Source organism: Lates calcarifer, linkage group LG4 (genome assembly GCF_001640805.2).
Source record: "Lates calcarifer isolate ASB-BC8 linkage group LG4, TLL_Latcal_v3, whole genome shotgun sequence".
Lineage (NCBI taxonomy): Eukaryota > Metazoa > Chordata > Actinopteri > Centropomidae > Lates > Lates calcarifer.
In genome coordinates this window covers 24169061-24183541 of record NC_066836.1, presented here as the reverse complement: position 1 = coordinate 24183541, position 14481 = coordinate 24169061, and the positions used below count along the sequence as shown (strand labels likewise).

Sequence of the window (14481 nt, the reverse complement as noted above, 5' to 3'; positions counted from 1 at the left end):
AAGGCCTCAGCTGAGTCAGCCTGTCTAATATCAATAGAGAGGTTGTTCCAGAGGAAGGGGGCTCGATAGGAGAAGCCTGCTGACTTCTTTTAACTCTGGGGACAGACAGCAGCCCTGCACTCTGAGAGCGCAGAGCACAGGAGGGAATATAAGGGTTAAGAAGTTCAGACAGGTATGAGGGGGCCAGCCCATTTAGAATTTTATAAGTCATTAGGAGACTTTAAAGTCTGATCTAACACAAATAGGGAGCCAGTGAAGGGAGGCTAGAACTGGGGTAATATGGTCAAACCTTCTGGATTTGGTTAGCATTCTAGCTGCAGCATTCTGAACCATTTGCAGACTTTTAGTGCTAGCACGCTGTAGTCCTGAAAGCAAAACATTACAATAATCCAGTCCAGAGGAAACAAAGGCATGAAATAGAATTTCAGCATCTGCTATGGAAAGAAAAGACCGAATCCTAGCTATATTGCGTAGGTGAAAAAAGGCGGTCTTTGTAATGTCTTTAATGTGCTGATCGAAGGAAAGAGCAGGATCAAGTGTGACACCCAGATTTTTGGCTGTTTAACTGTTACTTTGAGAAATCACACAGTTGTCAAGGGATATAGTTACTTGATCGAACTGGTGTCTATATTGCGCCGGGCCAATAACCAGCATTTCAGTTTTGTCTGAGTTAAGAAGCAGGGAGTTTCAAGACATCCAGCTTTTAACAGATGACAAGCAGATCTCTAGTTCCCTAATTTGAGAGGCATTGTCAGCCTTTATAGGCACATACAGCTGGGTATCATCAGCATAACAGTGAAAATTAATTCCATGACTCCGAATAATTTGGCCAAGAGGAGAAATATATATAGAAGGAAAGCAGGGGGCCAAGAACAGAACCCTGGGGTACTCCATATTTCACATCAGAAAAGGCTGATACAGTGTTATTACAAGAGACACACTGAGTTCTGTCAGATAAGTAAGATTTTAACCAGCTGAGGGCCAGGCCAGAGATTCCAAATCTATTTTCCAGTCGGTCCATGAGTATACGGTGATCTACAGTATCAAAGGCTGCACTAAGATCAAGTAAGAGAAGCAAAGAGATGGAATCTGAATCCAGAGAGAGTAGGAGATCATTTACTACTTTAGCAAGTGCTGTTTCAGTAGAGTGAAAGGCCCTAAAAGGCAGACTGATACAGGTTCAAATAGATTATTATCAGCTAAGTGAGCTGAAAGCTGCTGAGACACAACTTTTTCTAGTATTTTAGAGAAGAATGGAAGATTTGAAACAGGCTGATAGTTACTCAAAGACCCAGGATCAAGGTGTGGTTTCTTAAGTAAAGGTTTAACCACAGCTGTTTTGAAGCTAGAAGGAACAGTGCCAGTCATCAGCGATAGATTCACAATATTCAGCACTGCAGGGCCCAAGACTGGCCAGAGATCTTTGGAGAGTTTACCTGGTAAAGGGTCAAGAAGGCAAGTGGTGGGTTTAGAAGCTAGTACCAGCTTAGATAATGAATCAAGACGTACAGTGTCAAAATTCATCAGAGCAGAAACTTTCTGAGACTCTTGCCTCTACAGCAGGTGCTGGAGAAAATGAACTGATTTTTAATCTAATCTCATCAATTTTACTGCAGAAAAATCAATTCTGAAACTCATGAGCAGTAAAGGGTGAGCAGATAGGAGGCCTGCTGCTTTTCAGTGAGTTTAGCTACAGTGTCAAAAAGAAATCTAGGATTATGTTTACCGCTATTGATTAAGTTTGAAAAATATGCTGCTCTGGCAGTAGACAGTGTACGCTTATATTCCAGAACACCCTGGTGCCACTGGAGATACTGGGCTTCTGATTTTGATTTACGCCATTTGCGCTCTAATTTCTGGCTGGTAAATCTCAGGGAAAATACACACAAGAAAAGAAAGCAACCTGTGGGCACAGGAAGCCTGGTTAACCATGGACCCTTGAAATACTATAAAGTGCTACAATATTATAAACTCTACTTTTTAAATAGGAAACACTACAGCTCTCATATATAATATAATTTTAATATTCTGTCAGCTAATACTGTGTTACTTACATACAGTTAACTGCTAGATCCTGGTTGTGGCTGTTTGTTTGTTATCACCAACTCATGGCCCAAATTAAAATGCATCATTATTTCCTTGTTAGCCTTAGTCCTGTTATGAAGTATCACTTGTCTTTTGGGTTGGATGGATAACAACAGTTATTGTCCTGGCATTCTAACTAGAGGGCTTTCTACCTGTTTTTCAACACTGCAGCAGATGTGGGGATTTTTGCAACCATGTATGCAGGTCGACAGCAGTGATGTTATGGTCAGTGTTATCAGCAGAAACCTTTTCTGCTCTGGTTATCACAACTTTAATCGGCTCAAAAATGCAGAGATGTATAGTACATCCTGTGTGGGAGTTGGGTCAGCAGATTCTGTCTGTCAGATGGTCGGTGTGTCATTATGATTTGTACCAGGCACTGAAACCAGAGACATCCTGAGTCTGACTGTGACACGCAGATGACACAGAGAAGACAGAAGAATCAGATATGCTTGTTCTGGTGATGAGTTTTCTGTGCTGGACTCAAACTGAAGGTGAGAATTTTAGTCATTGTTAATAAGTAATATCATAACTAGTAGTATCTGCAATGGACTGGTGATCTGTACAGGGTGTACTCTGCCTCTCGCCCAGTGTCAGCTAAGATAGGCTCCAGCCCCCCTGACCCTTGATGGATAAGCGGTATAGATAATTGATGGATGGATGGATGACTAGTATTACTGCTCTGTATCATTACATATTCATTACAGTTTATTTTATTTGGTAGTTAATGTAATGATGAGTGCAGCTATATTAATAATTATCATTGTCTCTTATTTAGTTGTTATATATTTCTGTGATTGGTATTAATTTCATTATTTTCTGTACAAACACATTCATATAAAGATTAGGATGCAGTAGACACTTAAAAATTGCATGTGTGAACTCACAGAATGCATGCAAAGGGGCCTTCGCACACCAGTGAAAACATGCAATGCATGCTGTATATATCAGAATATGCAAATATTCACCAAACAAAATTTTCACACAACTTCACTTTGAGTGGACTAATTATATGTTAGATGCTTGCAAATTAGCTTTTTAATATTATTGTTGTTGTTTTTTTAAACTGAGGTAACTAATTTTATATTGTTATGTCTGCCTTCTGTCACTGCATTTTCTGTAGGTGGTTGCAGTGAAACTCTTGTGAGTATATCTGGAGGTAATGGGGAGCTTTCAGCTGGAGAGAGCTTCAAACTGAGCTGTGAGTTCACATGTTTGGGAGCCCACCATGTCGCCCAGCTGTGGAGGAACAGTGGCCATAAGGTAGTTCAAAAATATTTTTAAGCCATTTCTAAATTTTTCATTTTATTGCAGCATGGATTAAGCTTTTTTATATGTACACTAAAATAGATTGTGCTCTTCATCAAACAAAATCTTACTCATAATCATGATTTTGTTTTGTTGCATGATTTGTACGACCTTGTGCAATCAACACTGTTGACCAAGAGTCACAAAATCAGTCAAATGTCAGTTTATTTAAATGTAATCTGTGTGTGTCATATCTGTAAGAACTGTTTTTGTCTTCAAGGACGGAGTGTCCCTCGCCAATATTACCTCCATCCACCCCAATGTGAGCCTGGTTCTGATTATCAGCTTTGCGACAAAGTCAGACGCTGGAAATTATTCCTGCATGACCCAGCCGCCCGACACAATCAGCCCCACTGTTTCCATTCAGATAACAGGTAAGATGCTGACGAATGCAAAGCAGTCTTTTTTAAATGCTTATTTCTGAGTGAATGGTGATTTCATTATTTACTGACAAAGTGTCATTTAAACAAATTAATTAATTTCAGTACATGGCAACAGCACCGTTCACTGCACATCTGATATCTGGTGATTATGAAATAAAAACTGGCCCCAGAAAAAATAACGTTATGAAATAAAAAGACATAAAGGTATAAATAGCATATATAAAAAATATTTTTAAATAAAACTCTGTTATGATGAAAATAGGAATGATTAAATTATATATTGTACGTGAATAATATATTTTACACATATTAATATAACTATTTATCTCAAATTATATATTTATTACTTTAATACTGAACACTCTGGGGCTCCATAATTAATGGCTGACCATCCCCTCTCCAGATAACCTGACAACAACAACATCTACTCTGACAACTGCCAGCATCTCAAGTTGTTACAGCACTCAACAACCCAGCCATGCAGCAGGTGAGATCAGACATGAGACAGACATGCATACCTCAGCCTGAGTTACATTTTAGCTTCATGTCTGTCAAAATGTCTTTTTTTTTTTTTACTACGTCTATTACCTGTAACTGCCTCTTTTATCTCTGCTCCTGCAGCTTTGCTTCTGACACACTTTATGTAACAAAAAACTCGAAAAATCTACATTCATCTGTGCCCATGTAGGTCTGCAGGGTCAGGTATGGTACTGGATGCTGCTGGGAAAATCTGCCATCCTCCTCTTCAGTTTAGCCTCTCTGGCTGTAAAATACAAGAGAGGGTGAGAAGAGAAGAGAAGAGAAGAGAAGAGAAGGATCCAGATCTCTCTCCACAACGCTTTGATTCAACCATTCACAAACTAAATTCCATTTTTTAATCTCTGCATTCTTTTGTTCCTGCTTCTGTTACTGTTTGTTACAGATACTGAATCCAAATAAAAAACCCAAATTGTCCCAGATGTATCAGTGTGTGAGTGGGTGTGTGTGTTAGAGTGCTTCATTTATAGAACAAGCGCTGTATGAATGTATGTGTGAATGGCTGAGTGTCAGTATGACTAGGGAAGTGCTATATAAGTGCAGTCCATGTACCATTTGTTGCCAAATGAAGTATTTAATGTGTGTGAAGCAGCTCTAGGATTCATCTGTCCTTCATGCTACAAATTAGAGTTAATTCCTTGGAGTTGTTCCTTGTTCCTTGGATTGTTTGATTTTAGTTACATCACAGAAATCTCACATGTAAACACTCTTTCAGCATACTCTAACTCCCTGTGCTATTTTCTCTTTCTGTGTGGGTTTTCTTTTTGGCTTAAACACGCTTTATAAATTGCTTGTGCTAAAATCGAATCCTGATTGCAAAAACTGCAACTGATTTGTTAACTTGATTTGTGTATTTGTTGCTCTGACGTCGCTATAATAATAAAACAATTTTCCCACTGCATTACTACTGACAAACCACCACAAATAAGTGTATAACCTAACCCTAACCTAAAACTAATTCTAATTCTAACCCTAAAATCAAATCTTAACCCCCAAACAGCCCTTTAAAGATGTAACGACCGGCCAAAATGCCCTCATAACGATGGTTTCAAAGCGAAAATGTTCCCCACAACCATAGAAAGGCATGTACACACACAGAGTTTATTATATTAGTATTATTAGTATTTATACTGTTTCTAGCTTGACCTATAGCCTACTGTACAAACACCGTTCACAGCCACAATGGTCGGTGCTAACACACTCCGGTCCAGTAGGTGGCGACATGCAGCTTTCACATTAGTGGGGGAGAAAAAGAAGAGGTCAGTGGATGCAACATGGCAGCGCTCTACAGGAGCGTTTAACAGGCAATGACTTAGGTCAAAGTTAAAACATCAGTCTTAAAACGTATTGAGAAGTAGAGCCATGTTTCCAGAAACGGCCCCGTGTGTAAAAGCTGCAGCTTCGCTGTTTTCTCAAACCGTTTTCTTGAGGGAGTTGAGGCGGTTGTCCTGCACATGGAGCAGTCAGTCGCCTGCAGGCCCGGAGACACTTCGGTGTCAGCCGATGTCTGACAGCCAAGGCTCCCCCTGCGCGAAAACCCAGGGAGAGAGTGGAGATCCCCGGACTGGAGAGGATCACCTACGCGGAAAGGATGCACTATGTGCCGGGGCTGGCTAAGCCCGTCTTCCCCGACTGGGAGAGGGATTACAAGGACCCGAGATATTACTGGTCTCCCCCGGTTCACGAGATGCCGCTGTACAAAGAGAAACCGTGTTATGTGTTCAACCAGAGGACCAGCGTACTGGAAGGTAAAGTGGAACTGTACCACACTTAAATTCTGTTAAAACTGGCGGCTGTTCCTCGCCAGCGATTAAAGAATGACACAACCAATATGAGTCTTTTTACACTAAAGACGATGTGTAGGATCACTAGCTCTATTATCCACACTTCTAAACTGGGATTTCAATGAACTGAGATGCTTCTTGGAGGGCTAATGACATGCCGAATTTATCAGAATATTCTACCGTTCTTAAAAGTATTTCCTCGTGTTCTCAGATGCATCCACTTTCTCTGATGATCACAAATAAATAATTTAATTACATTTTACTGGGTGAAGTCTGTGTTATCATGACCTTTACAGTGTGCATGGTAGGATACAGTTTACCTTTGCTTGCCCCAGGTGAGGTAAGGTCAGTTTTTCAATAGGTACCCCAGTATGAGGGGGACCTATGCAATACTAGGCAGATCCCACAGGTATTAGATGAGATAGAGATCTGGGAAGTTTGGAGCCCAGGTCAACAGCTTTGGCTTTGGCGTGTTCCTGGAGACATTTCTGAGCAGTTTTTGTGGTGTGGTGGGAACATTATCCTGCTGGGGGAGGCCCCTGACATTGGGGAGTGTTGTTGCTATTGGAGGGGTGTGTGCTTAGTTTGTGACAATATTTAGGTGAGTGGTACGTGACAAAGTAACGTCCAAATGAATGTCAGGACCATGTGTTATGACAAGATGATCAATGTTATTCACTTCATCCACCAGTGGTCATAATGTTATGGCTGATCAGTGTATGTTTAATGGGTGTTTAGTAATAGAAGCTTGTTGGTTAGTTTTTATGTTTGGGATTATTATCAATGTACAACTTTGCATTAGTTTTCTACTCTAACCAATGATGTTAAGTGTCACATTAGTACAGATCCAACCTGCATATGAGGAGAAGTGACTTGACTATTCGTAATACTGTTTCAAAACCTCATGGTACTTCAAATCTCTCTCACCCTCTCTCCCTCTCTCCCTCTTTCCTTCTCCCTCTCAGGTGTGCGTCAGGCTCTGTGGTTGACCAAAACAAAGCTGATCTCTGGTCTGCCCCCTCACCTCATCTCAGTGGCGGAGAATCCTGCCAATCAGATACCAGATCAGGATGAGCGCGTGCAGAATGCCATCAAACATGCCCGCTTCTGGGACACAACAGAGGAGCGACCAAGAAAAGAGAAATACAGGTAGCACATTACAGCAAACAACATGTACTGTTAATTGTCTGGTAGAGTTAATTAATTACTTGATAAATGAGCAAGTGTCAAAGTCAAGACTTTGAATAAATGTAACATTTTTTATCACAAAACAACAAACAAATCTACAAATTCAGTGTCTTTGTGTAGAAATCATTATAACAGGATTGTGTCCCAATAAATGTCCCAAAGATGCTAAGTGATCATGATGCCTCATTTACACTCACAGTGAGAACAGAAGTAGTATTTTTACTGCATTTGTTGCAGATCAGTGATGGTTTTGTGGAATTTACAGTCTTTACAATGTGATGGACACAAGTTAGATTCTTGCATGGCACTCTAGACATGATCAGCAGAATAGGTTGTCCTCACCATAAGGTAGGGTGGAGAGCACAGTATAAGAGGTGAAGTGTAGCACAGGTTTATAACCACAACAAGTACCAGGTTGCAAGAATACAACAGTGAATTGACAAACAACAGAACTGCAGAAAGGTGTCTTTGCTCTTTCCTTAGAAAAACAGTGGCTCATGGTGTGGCTATGAAACATGGTTTGGACAGCATTAGGTAGTTATCTAGAGTAACCTGAAACCAACATGGAGTAGCTCGTTTGCATATACATCATGTGTTTACTAACCTTTGTAAATGAGCCGCTGTGATAACCTTTGCTTAAGAAGTGACTTTGTTGTTACATTCAGATGTCCGAATACAAGGTATGGCTATTAAATAATAACACTGCTGCTGTAATACAATTTTATTGAATATAATATAATTTCAGTGTCTTTCTCCTTCAACATCCTCCACTTCTGCATCAACACACCGCTGCATTCACGTCTTCCACTGATCAAAGCAGTGCAGTAGGTCTTCTTCAGACAGTTGTCTCAGAACCTCTGTCGTTCTTCTCTTAACTTCTGACACAGACTCAAAACATGTTCCTTTGAGCACAGATTTGAAGAAGGAAAAAGGAAAAAGTCTCACAGTGCTAGAGCAAGCACTGGGATTCATTTTTGGACCAGAAACTGCTTTACCGAGAGCACAGTGTGAACCGTCTCTTTATCAATGGAGACCACTTCTGCTATCATTCTTATACTGAGTCATCGATCATTTCCACCGATTGAATTCAATTTGGTGAATGTTTTCAGAAGTTTTTGATGTGCATGGGCACCCAGAACGTTTGTCTTGGACATCCTCTCTGCCTTCACGAAATCATGCATCCATGTGCACATGCATGACATGCAGTGTTCCCCATACAATTTACGGACTGCTGTTTTGTTCAGTTTCACCAAAAATTTCAAGTTAATGCTCAACTTTTAACCTAATAAAGTTTAAGCTAATCCGACGCCCACACACACACACACACACACACACACACACACACACACACACACACACACACACCTATATATATGTGTGTGTGTGTGTATGTGTGTGTGTGTGTGTGTGTGTGTGTATATATATATATATATATATATATATATCCTCATAAGCTCAGTCTCTAAATAAATAGCCATACCTCATATAACCCACCTGGACACTCAATAACCTCATCCTCTGCCACAGTGCAATAATTTAATTTAGTTTAACCACAGGCCATATGCAGTTCTCCATATTTATTTATCCTATCTCATCCTTATTTTATTCTATTTATAGTTTGTATATTTAGTTAAGAGTTTACAGTGTATTTTTTTTATCCTATTAAGAGTTTACTGTTTATTGTTTATTTCTTTATTCTATTCTCTATACCTGTTTGCAAGCAGTTCTTGCTGTTGTTGTTTGCAAACTGTCCTGTGTGTGCTGCTTCTGTCCATATAAGCTGCTGGAAGCTTAATTTCCCTGAGGGAGTCATCCCAAGGGATCAATAAAGTCTAGTCTAAGTCTTAAGTCTAAGCCTCTAAAAGTGGCAGTGCTGACTCACTAAACTTTTGGTTGAAAATTGGCAGTTGATGGCAACACGTGTTCTTAAATACTCCTTGTTTCAGAAATAAATTCATTTTTCTCTCTCTCACTATTTGTATATGTTTCTCCCCCAGCAACACTCTGCTCATCAACCTGATCCATCTGTGTGCCACTCTACAGTCCAGTCACCCTGCGATTGGAAGGAGGATCCTTGCTGAGAAGTACTCATTGGCAGCGACATGGAAAAGAGGTATTATACTCTACGCTGAAAGCAATATACAACTAAATAATTAGTTTCTGAGATCAGGAACAGCAAACCTCAGGGAGGAAAGACTGGACACTGGTTGATATGCATCCTTTAATTGTGCAAACTAATGTGTTGACACTACTGTGTCTTTCTGTTTTCTTACTCTCATCAGTGTAATCCAGGTATTACACCCTCTTATATTACTTATGTCCTATGCTTAAAGTGCAAAACTCCGCAACTGCAAAACTGTAGTAAACAAGGGTGGTAGTTAGTTAAACATGGATGTAAACAATGCAATGCTTCAAAATATTGTGAGAATTAGTGAAAACATTGGCCCATTGGTGACGTCAGAGAAAATTCAGTCATTAGTATTTATCCTCTGGGGACGTGTTTTATGGCAATCCATCTAATAGGTGAGATATTTCAGTCTGAACCAAAGTGATGGACTGACTGACTGACAGACAGACATTCCCATCTACAGAGCTGAGTGATTAGCATAGCCAAAAAGAATTTTTGATGAAATTATTAACCCTGTCTGAAATACTAAGGAGGCTCTGAATGCATGCTAATGGATTTCATTTCCTGTTTATTTTGAGTAACAGGTGAGGACCTGTTCCAGATTAGGGGTCAGAACAGTTTACTGCACAACTGCATGGATCCTCTCCCAGCAGTTTCTGGGAGTCAGGAAGTTGCAGACACAGCAGATCATGTCCTGGAAACCTTCTATCCTGTCTCCCCCACCATCGACCTACAGAAAGTACACGTGTACAAGGAGGAGGTGAACAGCACAGGTGAGAAGAGTCCCAGTCCTCTTTCATGTTCTAATTATGGTCTAATAGTAGTTTGCAGTGTGCAGGTTCCCTGAGGTTGAGGATAGCACAAGGAGCATCATTTTGTGTGTGTGTAACTACATGAGAACTCTCTCACCCAATCAGGTTTCAGGGCTGACTACCCATACCCTCATGCCCACACGCTTTACTTCCTTGAGGGAGCTGATGCTCGCTGTAAGCTCCATCCAGAACCGTTCAGAGCCAACATGCTCATGTTCACCTTTGGAAATGCTCTGGCCCGTGCACACAAACTGTATGGGGTAAGGAATATATCAACAAGAGGGTGAAACTGCATGTGAACATTTAAGATCCATCTGCCTCCTCTTTCTTGTATAAATCATCATAATTATCCTTCTCTCTTTGTTTCTTTGTTTCACTGTGTGTGTGTGTGTGTGTGTGTGTGTGTGTGTGTCAGACCCAGCCCCAGCGTGTCTTAGATTCTCCTGTAACAGTGCAGGCAGTGGGGACCAACGGTAGAATTTTCCAGTTTCTGGTTTTCCAGCTCAACACCACAGATCTCTCAGGAGATGACGGCATCAAGAACCAGGTGCTTCATCTTTATTATTATCTCTGTGCGCTGTGTTTGTGAGAGAATCAAACATACTCAGTTATGCAGGATATGCAGCTATGAGAAAGCAGTTCTTATAGACAACGGGTAGATAAACACCGTGGCTTTAAATAGAGTGAAAGGCCTAGAGTATTCATTGTTAATTAAAACTCCATTTCCATCGTCTCACACTGAGATTGTTTGGCTGAATTCAGGTGCAATTTGATTAATTAGTTCATTTAAAGTTTGTGAGGGGCTGCACTTGTTGCATCACAGTACTCAAGCAGGATTCTCAGTAACTCAAATTCAAAATGATTTCCTTGGTGAACCGATTTCTACTGTCCATACTCACATGATAGCCGTTGATGGTATTACTATATGGCAAAGAAGCACACTGCTTTAAAAACAGGCCAAACTCCTGGCCCTCAATAACTGCAATTCATCACTCAGGGTCAGAGTATCAACGGCAAGTTCTGCTGCGGGGTCTGAGAGAGGACATTCAGTGCAACTGACTTGAAATGTGGCTCTATGGCAATTCAGTGCTCCATGATTACAATGCACCTGCTCACAGCGCGTTTTTACGTGCAAGTTTTTTGGTAGGGATAGGCCGATTATTGGCGCTGATATTCGGCATTTTGACACATATCAGCATTCAGCTGTTTTTTTTTTTAATCCGATGGCCAATAATTCAATTAATTGATAATTAATAATTCAATTAATGATAATTAATAATAATTCAATTTAAAACGCTGGTCATTTTGGCTCTGATGCAGCCGCGCCTCTCTGTCTGCAGTCACTACTCTGTCTCCAGCATTGTCCCACCCACAGCACCATCTGATTGGTTACACACAGAGCCATGGCAACAGCCAATTAAGCAATATTAACCGAGAGGGTGTGCTTTAATGTCATTTGAGCACGACAGTGATGCTGGCTGACCAGCATCACTGTCGTGCTCAAATGACATTAAAGCACACCCTTGAGTGTAACATTAGCGATTATACAACTATTACCAACAAAGTAAAATGTCTAATCAAAATCTGTTCATGTTGAGGAGCAATTTGCTCTCAAAATTAAAAGGTTTTAGCGAGTGTTTTTCCCTGTTTCCATGGAAATACATGGGGTCTGACTATTAACTGGAACACAATCAGTCACATCAGTAGACTCCTATGTGTAATGGAACCGAGTTTACCACTACGGCAAATAATCAGACCCTTAGTAACGACCTAGCAACAGAGATGATTTTCTAGTCCCAGATGAGTGAACTCTGAGCTGACGTTAATGCTTTATCAAGGTCTCAGGACATTACTGAACTAAATCAACAGTCCTACTGCACAAATGAATGCTCACTTTTATCAACCACCTTATAACAAAGACGCTGCATTTATTTACTCACACAGATGTAGCTTCTGCAACCACAAACTTTTACATGAATTTTAAGTTATAGCGCCGTGTCACATGACACAGCTGATGGAGAAAGCCGAGGCACTTTGCTCAAATGACGTTAAAGGACACCCTCAAGTGTAACATTGTGCATTATACAACTATTACCAACAAAGGGAAATGTATATGGTGGAGTAATATTTTTAGTGATGAGTAAGGCGTGCTATCATGCTGATTTGAGCACATTCTAAATGTCTTGTGGACCAATCAGATTGCTCGGTTGGAACTACTTGTTGTATAATCAGCAGTGAAAGCTGTGCATGCACAGTGCTCACACACGCTGAACAACTCTGCTCTTTGCACCACAGTCTGGTGCTGCTCAACTGGGACTACTAATTGATTTGAGACTCACATTTCTGTGCAAATTTTATTTAACTTTGTTTTATTTACTTTATAAAACTTCAGGAAGCTATTTATTTATTTATTTATTTAATATTTCAGTTAACTTTATAAGAGATGCTGCTGACCCTGGGAACTCCCTGCACTTTTTGTTTTTGTTTGAACTTAAAACCAAGATAAGTGAAAGATAAAATAACATTTCAGTTATATTGAAATTTTGGAAAACTTTATTTACTGTAGAAAACTTTAGGGAGCTATTTATTTGTTTAAGTTTTCATTTAACTTTATAAGACATGCTGCTGAGCCTGGGAGCTCCCTGCACTTTTTGTTAGAATTTTAAAACAAAGATGTCTATTGTCTGAAGCTGTTTAATAAACATATGCTTAAATGCATTTAAACAAAGTTAAGTGTTGGAGTTTGTATTATTCAAAATTTTGACGCCAATATTTTCACTTTTACTGCAAATGAATATCGGCTCCAAATATCGGTTATCGGCCTCCTTGACCACTAATAATCGGTATCGGCCCTGAAAAAACCTTATCGGTCTATCTCTATTTTTTGGCCTCAATGACACAGTTATTGTGCCCTACTCACCAGATTTGTGACCTTTTCCTCTTCCCCCGAATGAAACTCAAGGTTTGTTGTATTTCTTTTTCGTTGCTGTGTGTCTAATTCTTTGAAATGCTGTCCACTCCTTGCAGGTGTGGCTGGATGAAGATGTTGAGCTCTATGATTTTGCTAAGGTCCGACCACTGATAAAGAAGAAACAAGTGAAGGTAAGACCGTATATAAGTATTACTTGACTTTGTTGTAAGAGGGGAGGGGAAGAGCTGTCGTGTGAAGTAATGTGACTCTGATTGGTTGCCGTGTCTCCCTGTAGGTTCCAGCTGGTCTGGCAGGATACAAGCCTGAAACATTCAAGAAGTTCCTGGCCCTGTACCTGCACGGAGCTGTATAGGAGTGTGTGTGTGTGTGTGTGTGTGTGTGTGTGTGTGTGTGTGTGGTGTGTGTGTGTGTGTGTGTGGATGAAAAGCAAAGTATGCCTGTATCTGGGATCTAAACCAATATCTTCAACAGCCTCTAATTTTCACACACTGGCTCCAACCCAGTGTTAGAATCCAGTCAATAAAAACTGTCATCCTGAGTGTATCTGAAGTTTTAAATGTACTACTCCCTATTTCCTGCTCAGCCCATTTAAAAATGACAAGGACTAGTTATCCATCCATCCATTATCCATACTGCTCATCCTTTAAAGGTTGTAGGAGGCCTGGAGCCAATCCCACCTTACACTGGGTGAGAGACAGGGTACTCCCTGGACCAGGGTTCAAACCCAGAACCACCTTCTTCTAACCACTGCACCCCTTAGCCACCCAAGACTCCTATCCTTGAGTGCTTGAGACACATATTTGAGATCTGTTGTATGAAATGATCAGGTGGGTTATGTGCTCAGCTGAATCTGCTATGAACAGTCACTGTGTGGAATTTGTGATGTGACTATTATACATGCCACAGTGCCATTCATCATGCTAACACTGGATGGCACCAAAGTGCACATTGTGGCTACACGCTACTTCCAGCAACAACACACTATATTATCACTTACATTATTCAAAGCATATTGTGATTAAAGTTTTAAAGATGTAAGAAGTGTGCACAGAAAGTAGAAGATATTTCTAAACCAGTAGTTAACAAAACTGGGGGCTCCTCTCACGGCCCGATTAACTGGAGAGCAGAGCTGAGCCCTTGTTGATCCATAACAGCTCTTCTACCTGTGAATTGTGCTCTCAAACAGATTTGATACACGGATCCAATATTGTACTTTACTTGAGTGGTGCAATAGAAAGAAGATACCAGTATCCACTGACATACAGTGGACCCGTAGGACCTCTGGTGAGCTGGAGTCACTTTACCAGATGGTAATTCAACATTA

The 14481-nt window shown here is 40.4% G+C and overlaps 1 protein-coding gene and 1 long non-coding RNA gene across 2 annotated transcripts; one reads left to right on the top strand and one right to left on the bottom strand.

Moving 5' to 3' along the window:
• The first annotated feature begins 5538 nt into the window (after positions 1-5538).
• mrpl37 (mitochondrial ribosomal protein L37) lies at positions 5539-13700 on the top strand. Its single transcript, XM_018695939.2, is given in 9 exon segments — positions 5539-5762; positions 5764-6061; positions 7063-7246; positions 9283-9398; positions 9998-10186; positions 10331-10485; positions 10641-10772; positions 13253-13327; positions 13432-13700. Coding segments are annotated over 9 exon segments (1314 nt in total). The 5' UTR covers positions 5539-5675; the 3' UTR covers positions 13510-13700.
• On the bottom strand, positions 10684-13290 carry LOC127142393 (uncharacterized). Its single transcript, XR_007813087.1, has 2 exons — positions 13146-13290; positions 10684-10802 (listed from the first exon to the last, which is right to left on the bottom strand). It is a non-coding gene; the product is annotated as an uncharacterized LOC127142393 (long non-coding RNA).
• Positions 13701-14481: the final 781 nt, after the last annotated feature.